Source organism: Nicotiana tomentosiformis, chromosome 5, assembly GCF_000390325.3.
Source record: "Nicotiana tomentosiformis chromosome 5, ASM39032v3, whole genome shotgun sequence".
NCBI classification, from domain to species: domain Eukaryota; kingdom Viridiplantae; phylum Streptophyta; class Magnoliopsida; order Solanales; family Solanaceae; genus Nicotiana; species Nicotiana tomentosiformis.
This window is the reverse complement of record NC_090816.1, coordinates 129,280,722-129,298,158: the sequence shown is the minus strand read 5'-3', so window position 1 is coordinate 129,298,158 and position 17,437 is coordinate 129,280,722. Positions and strand designations below refer to the sequence as shown.

Genomic DNA, 17,437 nt, shown 5'->3' with positions numbered 1-17,437 from the left:
GGTTGGATGATTTTGGAGAGGAAATTTTCAACACAACTTGGAGTAAGTGTTCTTAACTCCCTTGTGATTATATTCCATGAATTAATCTTCATTTTTGGTGTAAGATTATTGAATCTTCAAGAGAAATAGAAGGAAATTTCTATAATGTCACAAAACGAATATTTCAAGTTTGAATACTGATTTGGAGTCGAATTTGAGTGAAATTAGTATGGTTGAACTTGTAATTGGATGGGTTGTCATATTTTGTGAGTTTCGTCAGATTTTGAGACGTGGGCCCCATGGGTAATTTTTGGGGAGTAATTTTGGACTTTATGGAAAAATATTAGCATTTTGATATGGAATTAATTCCTATATATTGTGTGGACTGAATCAAATTAATTGTGGTAGATTCGAGCCGTTCGGGAGTTGATACGCACATAATGGGATTTCTGGAGCATTGTTAAGCTTGCTCGACTTTGGATTCGGCTTGTTCGAGGTAAGTAACTCTTCTTATCTTGGAGTTGTGGGTATGAACCCTGAATATATGTATTTCATGAATTGTTGGGAGGTGACGCACATGCTAGGTGACGGGCGTGTGGGCGTGCACTATAGAAATTGTGACATAATTATTTCTGTGGAATTTTGTAGTTAAATAATCTTGGCATTTTCCATGCGGTTTTATGAGTTAAAGAAATTGAGCTGAAAAGCATATTAAAAATTATGTTGAGGCTATGTGCTAGTATTATTGGGACCTACAGAGCTCATATTGTTGTGAATTTTTGGTTATGTTGAAAATTCATACTCAGTCATATTCATTTCATTGCATATCATATCTCAGTCTCTGTTGTTATTTATTGATACATCATATCATCATTTGTGGGCTATGCTCATGACATTGTGAGCCCATGAGAGAGAGACTGAAGAGATTGATGACTGAGGGAGGCCGAGAGCCTGATTGTGAGGATATTTTTGGGATCGGGATGCACGCCACAACAGACCATGTTGGCTTTATATATATTATTAATATTATATGGATTGGGGCTGCCCGCCTGCAAAAAGCCTTATTGGCTTATTATTGCACGTGAGTTGGCCGTACAGCACGTGAGTTGGTCGTGCGGATCCTTATATTATTATTGCACGTGAGTTGGCCGTGCGCATCCAGATATTTATATTATGGAACGTGAGTTGTTCGTGCTTATAGCGCTTGGGCTGTAGGATCCCCTCATGAGTCTGTATACCCTCAGTGAGCGCAGTCAACTATAAACAGGGATCAGGCTACACGTCGCACCAGGTATTGTATAGGGCTCAGTGATTGAGTATGCTGAGCACAGTGATATAGAATGTGAGACAATGAAATTGAGTACTCTGAGAGTGTGAGTACATGAGTGCAATCTCTGAGATACATTGCATTGATATGCACACATGACATATATGCATAGATATGTGTTTTCCTCATGTTGTACGGTATCACATTATTCATGATTTCTCACACATGTTGACAGATGGGTATAGTGATGCATTTGTTTTACACTGGTTACCTCGGAAAGAAAATGAGATATTTTATTTATTATTGAAAGGATTTGGGAAAAATTAATGTTCTCAAATTATTCATATTTTTGGTAACTTCGATATACGATTCGGGTTTTCATTGATGTACTTGAAAGGCAGAACTATTTTCAGAAGTCATGATTTAGCTGAGCATTTATTCTTGAGATACTTCTGGTATTACTTGTTTTATGATCAGGGCTTCCCGCCTGCAAAAAACCTTATTGGCTTATTATTGTACGTGAGTTGGCCGAGCGGATCTAGATATTTATATTTGTCCGTGCAAAACGTAAGTTGTCCGTGCAGCACATGAGTTATCCGTGCTTATAGCGCTTGGGCTGTAGGAGCCCCTCATAAGTCTGTACACCCCATGTGACCGCAGTCGACTATAAACAGGGATCGGGCTGCACACCGCATCAGGTATTATATAGCGCTGAGTGTTTAAGTGTGCTGAGCACAGTGAGAGAGAATGAGAGACAATTAAATTGAGTACTCTGAGAGTGTGGGTACACGAGTGCAATCTCTGAGATACATTGCATTGACAAACACACATGACATATATGCATAGAGATGTGTTTTCCTCATGTTGTACGGTATCATATTATTCATGATTTCTCACACATGTTGACAGATGGGCATAGTGATGCATTTGTTTTACACTAGTTATCTGGGAAAGAAAATGAGATATTTTATTTATTGTTGAAAGGATTTTGGAAAAATTAATGTTCTCAAATTATTCATATTTTTGGTAACTTCGGTATACGATTCGGGTTTTCATTGATGTACTTGAAAGGCAAAACTATTTTCAGAAGTCATGATTTAGCTGAGAATTTATTCTTGAGTTACTTCTGGTATTACTTGTTTAATATTGTTATGAACTATTGTTTGTATGGAAGTTGGACTCGGACCTTGGTAGAAGCTCGTCACTGCTTTCAACCTACGGCTAGGTTTGTTACTTACTCAGTACATGGGGTCGGTTGTACTGATACTACACTTCTGTACATTGCATACAGATATTGGTTGTCGTTGTTGTTGTTCTCAATGGTTGCGGGATCTGAAGATGTACCTGCGTTCCTGTTGTAGTTGTCTCTTGTTCATGGTAGCCTTAGATTTATAAAAGCTATGTTTATGTATTATTCAAATAGACTGTGTATTTATTTCATTTTCTCTTTGTACACTCTATTCTTAGAAGCACATGATTTATACTACCAGTTCTTGGGGACTGTATAAGATCAGGATCTTTATTCACTTAAATTGCTTTAATAATTATTATTAAAATTGGTTAGTTGGAAATTGGCTTACCTAACGGGATGGGTTAGGTACCATCACGACTAGTTGGATTTTGGGTCGTGAAAACCTACTTCAGCTACAGAGATATGGAGTTTCCTAGGTTTGGCAGGTTATTATCGCCGGTTTATGGAGGGGTTTTCATCCATAGCATCCCTACTGACGAAATTGACCCAGAAGGGTACCCCATTTAGATGGTCAGATGAGTGTGAGTAGGGCTTTCATAATCTCAAAACTACTTTGACTACGGCACCAGTGTTGGTATTGCCCACAAGTTCAGGATCTTATACGATGTACTGTGATTCATCTCGCATTGGGCTTGGTGCACTATTAATGCAAGATGGCAGAGTGATTACATATGCGTCACGGCAGTTGAAAGTTCATGAGAAAAATTACCTTGTTCATAACTTAGAATTGGCACCCATTGTTCATACGCTGAAGATTTGGAGACATTACTTTTACGGTGTCTCGTGTGAGGTATTCACTGATCATCGTAGTCTACAATATCTGTTCAAACAAAAAGATCTAAATTAGAGGCGGAGAAGGTGGTTGGAGATATTGAAAGACTATGATATCACCATTGTGTATCATCGTGGAAAGGCCAATGTGGTAGCCGATGCTTTGAGTAGAAAGGTTGTGAGTATGGGCAGCCTTGCGTATATTCAGGCTGGTGAGAGACCGTTAGTTGCAGATGTTCAGACTTTGGCAAATCAGTTTGAGAGGTTTGATTTTTCAGAGTCTAGTCGGATTCTAGCTTGCACAGACGCTCGGTCTTCCTTGTATGAGCATATCAGAGAGCGACAGTATGACAATCCTCATTTGCATGTCCTTAAGGATACGATGCGGCACGGTGGTGCCAAGCAGGGTGTTGTGGGAGATGATGAAGTTTTGCGGATGTGAGCTATTGAAATCGTCAAAACCTTATTCCGGAGTTGTCTACATAAAAGTCAAACTACGGTCAACGCTTTCAACTTAAGGCTCCAACTTAGAGACCATGTGTCCCATTTCATTTTGAAACTCACCCGAACCAAAACCAAATACCCCCGGTAAATCGCATAATCATAATACAACATAGATGAGGCAATAAATAGGGGATCAGAGCTAACATACTCAAAACCCCCGGCCGGGTCATTACAAATAATAATATGACTCATATCTTCATCATATTTAAAATCAATAATACATTTGTGCATACAAAAATTATCATCTATCCGATAATATGTAATTGTCAAATAATCATCTTTATTAACAACATGGCTAATATCAAAAGTTAGAGAAATTCTACAAGGAAGGTGGTCAAACAAATAACGTATGTATGCCTGATATTGTCAATGAAGCCTAAAGATATCATATCTACAAGTACTTCTAGGGATACATTTAAATAAAGGATTATAAATCCTTTGAATATGCATAATAAAATATGATAAAGAAGCAAAAGAAAAGGGAAGGCAACCCAAAGCAATCATTTTTGTTAACTCATCACGCTCCTTCATTTTATCATATTCAAAAGTCCTCAATACTAGGGTTTAGAATTCCATGATTTTTATCTAAATGAGTGCCACATTCTATAGGATGAGTAATTCTCATATATCTACTAAGTGTCTTAGTCCCCTCTAAATTTCCTCTTGTCTCATATTTAAAATCATCTTTACAAATTTGTATCTAACTCTATCAGAATTCTCTATTTCCTCAAAAACTAATTCCAAACTTTGCTTCTTCTTCTCCGATGACTAGTAGTCGGGACTATAGGTTGTCTACTACTAGTGCCATGACAACCATCCTTGTTACCAACTCCAACACTGATTTCTAATTCATTATCTTCTATAGCGTAATCTTTCTGTAATTGTTCATAATCTATATAATTATCAGATAATATTTCAGAAACATGTGTAAAGTCATTTATATTACTACGAGAAGTTAAAGTAGCACCTCTTTTTCTATTTTTTCTATTACCCCGATTAGCAACTTATTACAAACTCGTTTTGCAACATTAAACTATTGTGAAAATTTAATTACCAATAAACATTAAATATGCAAAAATTAAATATACAAATAAAATATTAAATAAGAGAAAGAGTTGGAACGAGTGAACCAAATTTCGCAATAAATTGAACACTTGATGATTTTTGAAGTCTTAAATTGAATTTCTCAACTCTGATGTTACCAAGAATAAACTTCAATTGTTCAAACTTTAAATAATACCATAAATAAAATTCCAAAAAAATGAGAGCCAAATAATTGATAGCAATTTAGTTGAAGAATGAAAGAATGACAATTAAGAATTTGGGTTTGAGAATTGAGAGATGAGTGGAGAAATGAAGAAGAGGAAAGGGGTCTATTTATAGTTTTTCAAAGTGTTAAATTAATAAATAATAAAAGTGTTATTTAAAAAAAGAAAAAACCAAAGTTAGTTATTCTTGCAATTAAGGCCGTTGGGCAACAATCAAAATTGGAGTTGACCGTTGCCAATAGTCAAACGTCATTAAAAAAAAATTAGTGGTTGAACCGGTGCGGTTAACCGATATCCAAAACGCCATCGGCACATGCCAGTTCAATGGTCAGTTTACCTATGTCCGGCCCATTTACCATCGGACTGGTCCAGTCCGGTCGGAAACTGGTCCGGTACGGTCCGGAATCGGGTAAGCCCGCCCTGATAGACGCCCTTACTTAAAACTCATAAATGTCTAAATTCTGAATGTGTTACTGTATCTTCGGATGTTAATTAAGTGAGGGGTAGCGGGCCATCGCAGGGGTGGGGTGAGGAAGAGGTTCATCAATCTCCCTCCAATAGCTAGCTCGAATCTCAAGTACTAGAGAAAATAGTGCTATAGTATATCAAAAGTAAAAGCAGAACAGAGTTGGGACCACTATTGACCAAGTCTTTGGCCATGCATGGCACGTAATGTTGCAAGATTGAACCATTTATAAAAAAAAAAATCGTAAGCACGTTAAGAGATTACTCCTTTTAAATGTAAAAGTAGTACTAAGTTTTGAGTTTTGAAATCATTTTATTTAGTACTAACTTATCATTTTAGAAGACAAAGGCTTCACATAACTAAACTATAAGTCTATAACGTTCTCCTTTTACTTCCACAAACGAAAAGTAAAAGGCTGCAAATTAAACTAAGTTTGAATGCACCACTACACGTGATATGCTATGGCTTTGATTCTTGTACTAAATGTTATGGAGGGTTAGAAAGTTAGTTTAGCAAATACAAAATGGTGAATGGAATAGAGAAAAAGGCTGATACTGCAGAGTATCTTTATATGCTTGGAGAGGAAAACTAAAGGGTTTAGAATTTTGTTTTTGTATAAAGTCTATAGGAGAAAAGAAATAAGCATTCATGCTATATTCTATCTCCTTTACATCTATTATTGTTTGTATAAACATATGTCAAAGAGGTTTGCCCGATTAATTTAGATTCGCTCCGTGTAGGCCATTAAGGAGGAAGCCCGACTACTTCATATTCGTTTCATGTAGGAACATTAAGGAGGAAGTGCTTCCCACCATGAGTTTTTTTATTTTTCTAGTTCGAATCTTATATCTTTTTGAGTCAAAAGTCTATTAAAAACAGTCTTTCTATCCTACATAAAACAAGGATAAAGTCTGTGTATAACCCACTCTTTCCAAACTTTTACCCGTGAGATTGATTATGATGTTGTTATTGTTGAACTCGATATCTTTAATTAAAAGTGGAGGGTTCCATTAAATTACATTTTTCTTATGTTTTTAACATATGGCACATAAGGTGAAAGTTGTTATGTCTTTTGGGATTCTAATTCCTATAAGAGATATCTTGCACTCGGTACGTTTGTTTTATTCTACTTGAATTCAATTCTCTCCCCCCCCCCCCCCCCCCCAAAAAAAAAGAAAATAGTGAAAAAGAATTTGCTACGTCACTATTTGGTATAGTTATCATAATTTTCACTCCGTTTTGTCTAGTCCGGTAAACTACTAATGATAAAGATTTTTAAAAAAATATAAAGATATACTCTATACACAAATAGAGAAACATTATACACTCTATTGTAACTTTGGTATTGTTTTCAGTGTGGCGTTTTAGTTATTTCCATGTATATCATTTTCTGAAACCCAATGTTATTTTTAGCATTTGTGTAACAATCGAAAAATAAACAGAAAAAAGGATATGACGATGGAATATATTAAAATATTTAATGTTTATCACTACTTCGTCATTTCTTTGACAACTTGAGAAGAATATATCGTCCACCTACTTCTATTTGCACCAAAAAAGACATTACCAAATTTACCAAAGTTATCATAGGAAACACATTGATTTTTTGAGTCATTGTACGAGATGTATTTAAAAGATTGCAATAACATTAACTATAAGTTTGCTTATTTGATTAGATACTCTCAGTTATTCTAAATTAAATGCAATATAACCTCATTGAACGGTAATCGTAGTAGTTACATTCATGTGTCAATCTAATTAATCACAGGAACAACTGTGGGTAGACGATTAGTACTACGTAATGTAGTCTCGGTCGTCCATTCAACATAGCGTTCAGACTCATGTACCTTCTAGAACTAGGGGTATTCGAGCCTCTACTGATTATACGTGATCGTTAGAAATGAGTATTTTATAGCATGAAACTAAAGCAAAGATAAGCATGACAAGAGGTAGAGCCATGCTTTTAACCTTATCAGTTTTGTGTTTTAGAACAAGTGCTAATGACTGAGTTCTAAATGTAATATTGATACATATTTAATAATTTTTTTAATATAAATATATTATTTGAATAAAAGATACTGAGTTCGGCCAACTTCGTAGTTCGACTTCTGACTTCGCCCCTATTGACGAGTTTAAAGTTGTTAGAATGTAAAATATTTATTATATTTTCAAAGAAAAAATTGGGAAAAAAAATCGACCCAACCTATGAATGTAAGTCATATGTGTTTAAGGTTAAATTAATTATTTTGATTTAAGTACCCAATGTTGATAAATTTTTTAGGATAAGACGATATATTCCAGAGAAATTTCAGTACAAGTTTTTCCTCTAGTTTCTAGGATTTAGGATAAAATCTCTACCTAGGTCGTTATAACCATAACTACACACACAAATATATATAAAGGGAGTTCATACACTTTCTTATTTCTTTTTCCAAGTTCTAATATCGTTCAAGTTAAAGAAATGATATCAAATGAATATCCAGTAAGGAAAATGTTTCATATTTCTCGAAGAGCTCCCTAATTCCGAAAGAAATTTCAATAGCTTTTCAAGGAAAAATAAAAGAAAAAGAATAAACACGATTTCAAGTAATTTTCATCCTTCCTATGCTGATATTTATATTTTTGTTTTGTTCGTCATGATTAATAGCATATTTGGTCAAACTTCTAAAATCAGCTTATTTGAAAAGAGTTTTTTTTAAAGTGATTTTCTCAAAAGTATTTTTGGTGAGGAACAGTTCATGTTTGACTAATTAATTTGAAAAACACTTCTGAACAACAATTAGTGTTTGGTTAAACTTTTAAAAAGTACTTCTAAGTCTATTTTTCTCAAAAGTGCTTTTTAAAAAAAGTATTTCTAGGAAGACGCTACTTTTTTCTGATCTCCAGCTTATACTTCTACTCAAAAACACATTTACCTTATTCTAAAAACTTGGCTAAACATTTCAACTTTGAAAAAAAAATATTTTTTTTTACCTTGAAAAAGTTTGGCTAAACGGACTCTAAAGATTAGTATTAATACAAGCATTGCTTTGCAATTATGGATAAAAGAATATAAGATGCAAGGGTTACATATATAAAAAATTAGAAAATAAGTTACCCTATCCATTAATACTGTAGATTATAATATTGGAGACGGATTTAAACAGAGTAGGACAAAGAATATTCATATAGTCAATTTGAGTTTTCCTTGAAACTGAACCATAATTGGTGTTACAACTATTATTTAATAGATTCAAAATCAATATACTTTACCTTAAACTGAAAACAGAAAAACTGAAAACAGAAAATAAATTCAAAAGGACATACTATATTATTCCATATAGAATTTATTTATTACATCATTACTTGCTCATTCAACTCTAGTCAATTACCCTATGACTCACTATTTTGACTGCCCCACCTAAAGATGTGTTAGGAGCCCTTTATCAATTCCCTCATTTCTTTTCTTTTTAAAACAATAATAATCTATTTTAATTTTGATGACATATTTTTCTTATTAGTCCATTTTAAAAAAATGCCATATTTTTATAATTGAAAATAATTAAACTTTAAACTTTTCATTTTACTCATTCCTTAACAAAAAACTTTTATAACAATACAAATATCATAACTCTACAAAGCTTTTATCCATTCCGCTTTTAAGATCACAAATTTCAAAAGTCTTCCTCTTTTCTCCTAAATTCCGTGCCGAGTCAAACTATATCATCAAAATTGGAATGGTAGTACATCTCAGTCACAAATAAATTGAGAATTCCTTCATAAAAACCAAAATATTAATTTGTGCTCTTATAGAAATTTGAAAAATACAACCTTCATTCTATAAATTCATTTTTTGTATAAATTTAAGTTCTATGCACCATTACAATTAAATCATTTATTAAATTATTATAAGTAAATCCCTGCATAAGTTGAAAAATAAATAAATTTTGCAGAAGCGCTAAGTAATATGATACAAAATATAAACTAAATATGCTATCATTGATTAGAATTAAAATTGTTTTCACACTACTCCTATATTATAATAGCCCCACCCGCTATTAATAGTGTCTGCTTTGAGGTTGTGACCGTACGGTTTTAAAACGCGTCACTAGATTTTAAGACATGTTTACTTATATAACCAACATTGCTCCCGTATTTGTTGATATGAGATTCACCAAGGTGTCACATTATAGCTAAAATCCTTGACATATATATATATATATATATATATATATATATATATATATATATATATATATATATATATATATATATATTGCATACATTTTCTTTCCTTTTTGTGTTTATTTATGTTTATTGGTATAGAATCCACAATTCCATAGGTTTCTCTCCCCAAAATCTCTCCTTTACCCTAAACACAAATGTCCATTTCCTACATAAAACCTTCTTCTTCTCTTCTTCTGAATAGTCTCCAAACCCCACATTACTCTCTACACTCCCCTTCTTCCCCTTTTCTCTCTGTTTCTATTAAAGCCCCAAAATGAGAAAAATGCTAATGTTTACATGCAAAAAACTCTAGAAATCTTTTTCTCTTGAAAAAAATTCAATCTTGTAAAGATGGGATTTTGATTAAAGGGTTTTAATAGCAGAGGCTGTTATTGTTATTTTTTGCTTTATTTTCAATTAATGGCTGAAAACAGCAATAATGACTGTGTAGCCTCAAACCTACTTGTTTGTGCAGAAACTAAGACTAGTCTTTACTTTGATAATCTTGATTTTGACCAAAAAAGAGTTCAAGAAAACAATAAAGTTTTGAGCTTTAATAACTATGGCAAATCAGAGGCATTAATGATTGATTTATTGCCAAGTTTAAGTGATGAAAGCTTTGGTTTTATGTTGAAAAGGGAAAAAGATTTTTGTCCTAAAGATGATTATCTTAAGAGATTGAGAACTGGTGACTTGGATTTGAATGTTAGAAGAGAAGCTCTTAATTGGATTTGGAAGGTTATTATTGGCAATTGCTTTTTTTTTTTTCCCTTCTTTTTGTTGATCATAATTTTATGTTAATTCATGATTGCTCATTAGGAAAAAGTTTGAAAAATTTAGGACTTTATTCCATTTTAATCAACTCTATGTTTGCATTAATGCCATCTTATTGTTTTACCCTTTTTGGTTAAATGCTAGTTTTCTCATTGAGTTTCTAGTTCTTTACTGAAAATGGAGTTTTTTTCCTTATATCTGATGTCATTTTCTTCGTTTTTGTATTTTTTTAGGATTTTACTTGAAAATGACATTGATTAGTGGGACATAATTAGGCATACATTGAAAGATTTTAACAGAAAAGAGTAAAATGAAAGCATTTTGATGTTTATGTACACCTTTTATTGTGATTTTTCTGAATTATTATTATTAATTTTGTTTTTTGTTTGTGTGTTGCAGGCTCATGTGCATTATGGATTTGGAGAGCTGAGTTTTTGTTTGTCAATAAATTACCTTGATAGGTTTCTGTCTTTGTATGAATTGCCAGTAAGTTCACTTTATATAATTTGTCTTACACTTTGTTTCCTTATGTTTGAACTTTTCACTATTGGTTGGTTTTCTACATTCTGCTAAATTGCCTTTTTTTTTTTTTTTTTTTTTACCTTGGATTTACAGAGAGGTAAAACTTGGACAATTCAATTGTTAGCTGTTGCTTGTTTATCCATTGCAGTTAAAATGGAAGAGATTAATGTTCCCTTTACTGTTGATTTACAGGTGAATAAAAATATACAATCAAGAACTTGTTTTGTTAATATTTATTTGAGTAGACATTCTTGAATTGGAGTGTTTGTAGTAAATCTTGAGTTTTTTTATTGGAATAGGTTGAGGAGCCTAAGTTTTTATTTGAAGGTAAAACAATACAAAGAATGGAACTTTTGGTATTGAGCACATTGAAATGGAGAATGCAGGCCTATACACCTTGCAAATTCATTGATTATTTTATGAGAAAGATGAATGCTGATGAAATCCAATCAAGGCAATTGATTTCTAGATCAATGCAACTAATATTAAGTACAATAAAAGGTTTTTATTCTCACTACTCTTTTGAGTCTTTTTGGATATGGATGGAATTGAATTCAAATTGTGCCATTTTTTGGTCCTTAAAATCATTTAAGTGTTTGATCCAGTCCTTGGTTGGGAAAATTGAATGCAGGTATTGACTTCTTGGAATTCAGGCCTTCTGAAATTGCTGCAGCAGTAGCAATGTCTGTTTCTTTAGGGGAAAGGCCACAAGCAAAAGACATTGATAAGGCAATGCCTTGCTTCTCCAAACAAGTAGAAAAGGTGAAAGATTTTGTGCGGTGCCCCCATGATATAAAATTTTTGATTCTTGTCCCCTACCCCGGCTTTGGTCTAGTAGGAAAAGCGCAACCCCCGGCTTTCGTCTAGTAGGAAAAGCACAACGCACGATGCATAGGCTAGGACGTCAAAGATTCACGGTTTCGAACTGTGCACCTTAGGTCCCTCGGGATTTCTTAATTAAAAAAAGACCAGCTTGGTGCACTAAGCTCCTGCTATGCGCGGAGTTCGAGGAGGGCCGGACCGCAGGGTTTATTGTACGCATCCTCTTTATTTCTGCAAAAGGTTGTTCACAGGCTCGAACCCGTGACTCGAACCCGTGACCTCGTGCTTACATGTCAACAACTTCCCGGGATTTCTTGATTATCACAACAAATAAAATAAAAAAGCCTCTTGATTCTTGATGCATTAAAAATCATCAACTTGTTTTTATTTATTTATTTTAAGTGGGGTTTCATTTTTTAAATTTTCTGTGATTTTACAGGACAGAGTGATGAAGTGTCTTGAGTTGATTCAAGATTTGACATTGGTTAGTGGGACTAGTGCTACCACTACTGCAGCAGGTACATCAGTACCTCAAAGTCCCAATGGGGTGTTAGAAGCTGCATGTTTGAGCTATAGAAGTGGTGAAGGAACAGTTGGCTCATGTCCAAATTCATCACACAGTAATAGTCCAGATGCTAAAAGGAGGAAACTTGACACAACATCATCTCTTTGAAGTCATGAAACCTTAATTTTTTAATCTTTCTTTTAGTTTTTACAGCTTCACACCCCTTAAGTCCAATCAGTTTTGGCTAAATGGAAGATTTATTGTGGCTTTTAAAAGTCACTTGCAGACAAAAGCAATTGAGAAAAAGAGAGGAAAGGGTGAAAAAATGGGAGGGAGTTGGGAGTGAGGAGAAAGAAGAGGCCCCATGCTTTTAGCATGAAAAGAATTGTCACCAGCTTTTAATAATAATCCTGAGTTGTCAACAACCATAGTAATAGGGGTTGAGGAGAAGGGTTGAGTTTTATTTTACTTGACGACGAGGTCAAGGTTTCGAGTGTTGGAAATAGCTTCTTCCAGAATTATAGGGTAAAGTTGCGTACAATAGACCCTTGTGGTTCGGCTTTTTCGGATCCCGCGCATAGCGGTAGCTTAGTGAACCAGACTTTTCTTTATTTTATTTTACCATTTTTTGGGTTATTATTTTAATTTCAAATGAAAATTTAATATAGAATTAAAAAGGTTTGGGAGGAGGGAGGGAGGCAGGAAAAAAAAGGATAGAGGATTAAGTGGTATAATTAATAGAGGATATTAGATGGTGGTATTGTTTTATTATTTCTATTTTGTAGTGAAATTAAGATGTATCTTCATAGCACTCCATATGCTTATTTCTTGGAGTAACCATGTAGATGAGGTGTTATGGAATAAAACTTCCAAAAAAAGGCTTTGTGCTCTTCATATTTGTTAATAATGGTGCATTGTGTTAGTGCAAAATGGATCTCCATTACTACTTGTTTATTTCGCTTCGGTCATCTTATTATTTAATTTTATTATTGCTTCTTTTTTCATTGTTTTTACACTACCGTATATCGTTTTTATTACTGCTATGCTTATGCTTTTTTTGAGCCGAGAGTTTATTGAAAATAGTCTCTATGTCTCCATAAGTTAGGAGAAGGTCTGTGTATACACTTTTTTCAATCATAACTTCTAAGCTAATCGTATTTACCTAAGGTTCATTTGATAATTAATCCAGCATGATATACTGCTTAAGATAATATGATATTTGGTTGATCGTATAAGAAAAATTATCGTCATAGACTAGTGTAGCATTTGGGTTAGTAGCTGTATTAATTTATGCATGAATTATATATTAATTTATGCGTTATAGTACAGAATGAATATATGTATTGGCAATGTAGCAATTAAACTATTTAAAGATATAATGTTCTTTTAGAGTAAGTAATTCATGTATAACAATATCTTCATTATTAATTATTAGATAACAATCACTTAGTTATTAATCAAATGATAAACAAACTCTACATTATAAAAACTATGCAGTGAATCAAACGATCCTTTATTGTAAATAATAGGGGGGGGGATAAGGAAAGAACAAAATTGGATAAACTTGATATCTTATTCATTTAGTATTTGCAATTTGCTGGCTTGATTAATTTTTATTTGTGTTCGATGGGGTAAAACACTCCCCACTAAAGGATTTATTATTGGCAAACTCAAATTCGAAATCTCCGATTAATAGAGGAAGAATCTCAATCATCCCACATATATCTCTCGATTAATTTTCTATCAAATGTCAATCAAACACATCATAAATTATTACCAAATTTTGTAATAAAAAAGTATATTTTATTTCAAGGACGCATAAACGACGCCGTAACACCGATTTCGTAGAAGAAAATGCGACGTCGTTCACCTGTTTTCTGGTAATGATTACCTTTTTTGTACTTTTTGGGATCTGAATTGGCAATATTGGGCCATGAGCTCTGGCCCCCATCCGTTTAGTTTGACCATATAGCTACGTGTCATCATTGTAACTCACAATCAATAAAATATTATTTTCATTTTTTCTACTTTTCTTTTGGCCAATTACTCTTTACTACTACTTTAATTTTCTTCCACTTTTAAAATCATAAGGCGTTCTAGAAAATTTTCTTATACCCCTTTGAGTTTAAAGAAGAACAAAAATAAAGCAGAGAATTTTACATCCTATCTCACATAACCGACAAATGACATGATCGGTAAAAACTTACCCGTATTATAAATTTATACAAATTTAATAAATTTTCTTATTTGATAATAGATTACGAGTCTTAATCACCTATGCGTTAAATAGAAGAAAACGGAATAAAGGAAATATTAATATTTTCTTTGTGTTTTTTGTTTTGACTTAATCCGGTTCGTAATTTCTTTCTGTTTGTAAATAACACAAGTAATCGATCTGAAAATTATTGATAAATCAAATCAAAGCATTATCAACTTACCACTATTAAGAATTAAGAACATAAAGGGTGTGTTTGGTATAACGAAAAATATTTTTCAAGAAAATATTTTTTTGAAAAATAAGTAGTAATTTTACTCATTTTTTGGTATTTGGTACGTAAATTAAGGAAAATAACTTGTCAACAATATTCATAAATAGTTTAGATACAATAAACATAAAGCCATAAACTTTCGAACCAACAACCTTCCTAACCCATAAATTTGATAAACTTCTAAACCGCTAAACTTTCAAACCTGCAAACTTTCGAATTCGTAAATTCTATAATTTTTAAACCCGCAAACTTCAAAACACATAAACCTCTGAATTCATAACTTAGAAACTCGTAAAAATTTTGAACCCGTAAACCGAAAAAATGAAAAAACCAGCACCGAAAATATTTGTGGGGTGGGGATGGGTGAATGGTGCAGAAAAACAAAAAAATAGAAAACAAAAAATTGAAAATACAATTTTTTATTTGCAGGGTGGGGTGGGGCAAAAAAACGAAAAAAAAAGAAAATTGAAAAATACTGAAAAAAGGTTTTAAAAAATTGGGGGGGGGGGGGGGGGGGGGGGATAACAAGCAAAATAAAGACTGAAATCTAAAAAAAAAAAACTTTTTGGAGAAGGGAGCGGGGTAGGCGAGAGAAGGGAGAGGAGGTTGGGGTTAGATGTGAGAATATGTGGAGTTTTTGGAAAATGTTTTCCTACCTTTTTTTAGGGAAGTCATTTTTTTTTAATTTAAGAAAAATATAATATCTAGGAAAATATTTTTCAAACTATTTTGTACAGCCAAACAGTAAAAAATGAGAAAATATTTTCCGCCGTCGTACCAAACACACCCAAAATGTATTATTGTTTCTTCATAATTTTTAATTTTCAAATTAAAGGTCATAACTTGAACATTGTTTCATTCCCCCTATATATCCCCTTTGGTTACCCCAGATTTGTTGGGGGAAGAGAGAACACTACAACTGAGATCAATGTAATCTATTTTTGTTTAAGGTTTTATTTTATCTTTAGATTGTCGGTTGTGTCATAAACTAATAAGAGAATAAATATTAAAAATAATAGGAATTTGGTAATCGCTCATGATATATGTGCATTGATAATGTAAAATATATTCACATTATCGAACTAAGTTGATTACTCTAACAAATAACTCACCATATTAAACCAGATTAAATCCGTGTGATACACCTTTTGACCACAAAAATTATTGTACACATTGAATTTTTTCGGATTGTATCTAACTCACAACCACTTTTATAGTAATTTGGAAAGTGATGCAATAACATTTTAATTATAATCAGTTCAATTATAATAACTTAAACTCATTGATTATTTATAAACTATTAAAATGTCTAAGAGTAATGTTTAAAAAGGATAGTTCGGTGCATAAAGTATTTCGCGTTCAAGTAAAATTTGGAAAATGGGGTGTGATGTAGACAGTCTAATCTAATACAAGCATTAGTGACTGCTTTTACGACTTAGAACCTGTAATTTATATGTTACACATAGATAACTTTACATAGAATAATGCTTATTTTATAAAAAAATAAAAAAATATGTAATAAATATTATGGAAAATAGGAGATGGAAGAGAGTGAGTATGATGACTGGTCAACATCTTGGTTTGCTCATTTACAACACTGACGAGTGTATATAATATAATATAATATAATAAAGAAAAGGAAAGGATATCTGAAGTATTAGAAACCTTGGGAATGTAATGTGAATGAAATTTTTATAGGTGTTATTGGCAAGTGGCATTATAATGCCTTGGATTGTTCCTTTCCTTCTGTTCATGTTCTCAGATCAATGTATTCATCACACGTGTTGCCTTATACCAAAAACTTTAGTATTGACACAAAATTCATCGAATTTAAATCTATAGATATTTGGCTCGAGAATTTATGGTCAAACCTAAATCCTCCCCTCTTGATTTTGCAGACTTTACTTAGGCTAAACAAACATAAAAGAATTAAGGAGAAATTGGAGAAAATGATAAAGAATTTGTTTTCTTTGATTGAGTTTCAATTCTCACTCCACCTATCCAACTTGTTTGAGATTAAAATATAATTATTGTTAGTGTTATTAATTAAGTCTTGGATCTACAGTCTCTTGCTATATGTTTTCAAGGGGCTGATAAAAACTAATACGTTGCATATCTAATTTGGTGTCCATGGATCTAATACGATCACACTTATTCTGAATGCACTACCCCTAGCCCCTGAAGTCGCAATTTAGCAAAGATAACAAAATTTGAGAGGTGATATGTAATACCTTAACATAGTTCATATACATGACAATTAGACTAGTTCAAGTAGACATTTTACAAAGCGTTTAATATGAACCAATATCCATTAGATTAAATGGAAAACATCTCGTAAACGTAAAAGATTGACGACCTGTCCATCTAAAATAATCTAACAAAGAAGGTATTACTACTTTATTATCCCGGCATATTATTTGTCTTTTAAATCTTTGTACTTTTTAAAAAAACATTTAACTATTTAAATTATAAGAGTATTTATCTAATTTATTTTTTATCTTTCTTAAATGATTTAATTAATTAACATTCCATTAATTGAAACATTTAAAATGAATCATTAGAACTCCTAATGTATGACCGAAAGCATCGTATTGTCAGATTGCACACTCACT

General features: G+C 32.7%; 1 protein-coding gene across 1 annotated transcript; it reads left to right on the top strand.

Moving 5' to 3' along the window:
• The first annotated feature begins 9,801 nt into the window (after positions 1 to 9,801).
• LOC104093868 (cyclin-D4-1-like) lies at positions 9,802 to 13,293 on the top strand. The gene is made up of 6 exons (XM_009599700.4): positions 9,802 to 10,451; positions 10,887 to 10,973; positions 11,103 to 11,201; positions 11,309 to 11,510; positions 11,641 to 11,771; positions 12,271 to 13,293. The coding sequence occupies exons 1-6, from the start codon at positions 10,134 to 10,136 to the stop codon at positions 12,502 to 12,504; spliced, it is 1,071 nt and encodes a 356-aa protein (XP_009597995.1). The 5' UTR covers positions 9,802 to 10,133; the 3' UTR covers positions 12,505 to 13,293.
• Positions 13,294 to 17,437: the final 4,144 nt, after the last annotated feature.

What these genes read in the sequence shown, in the direction of transcription:
- LOC104093868 (XM_009599700.4), top strand. Translation starts at nt 10,134, where the DNA reads ATGGCTGAAAACAGCAATAATGACTGTGTAGCCTCAAACCTACTTGTT. An exon ending in TGTCTTTGTATGAATTGCCA is followed by an intron (nt 10,974 to 11,102) that starts GTAAGTTCACTT and finishes TTGGATTTACAG; the next exon opens with AGAGGTAAAACTTGGACAAT. An exon ending in CCTTTACTGTTGATTTACAG is followed by an intron (nt 11,202 to 11,308) that starts GTGAATAAAAAT and finishes TTATTGGAATAG; the next exon opens with GTTGAGGAGCCTAAGTTTTT.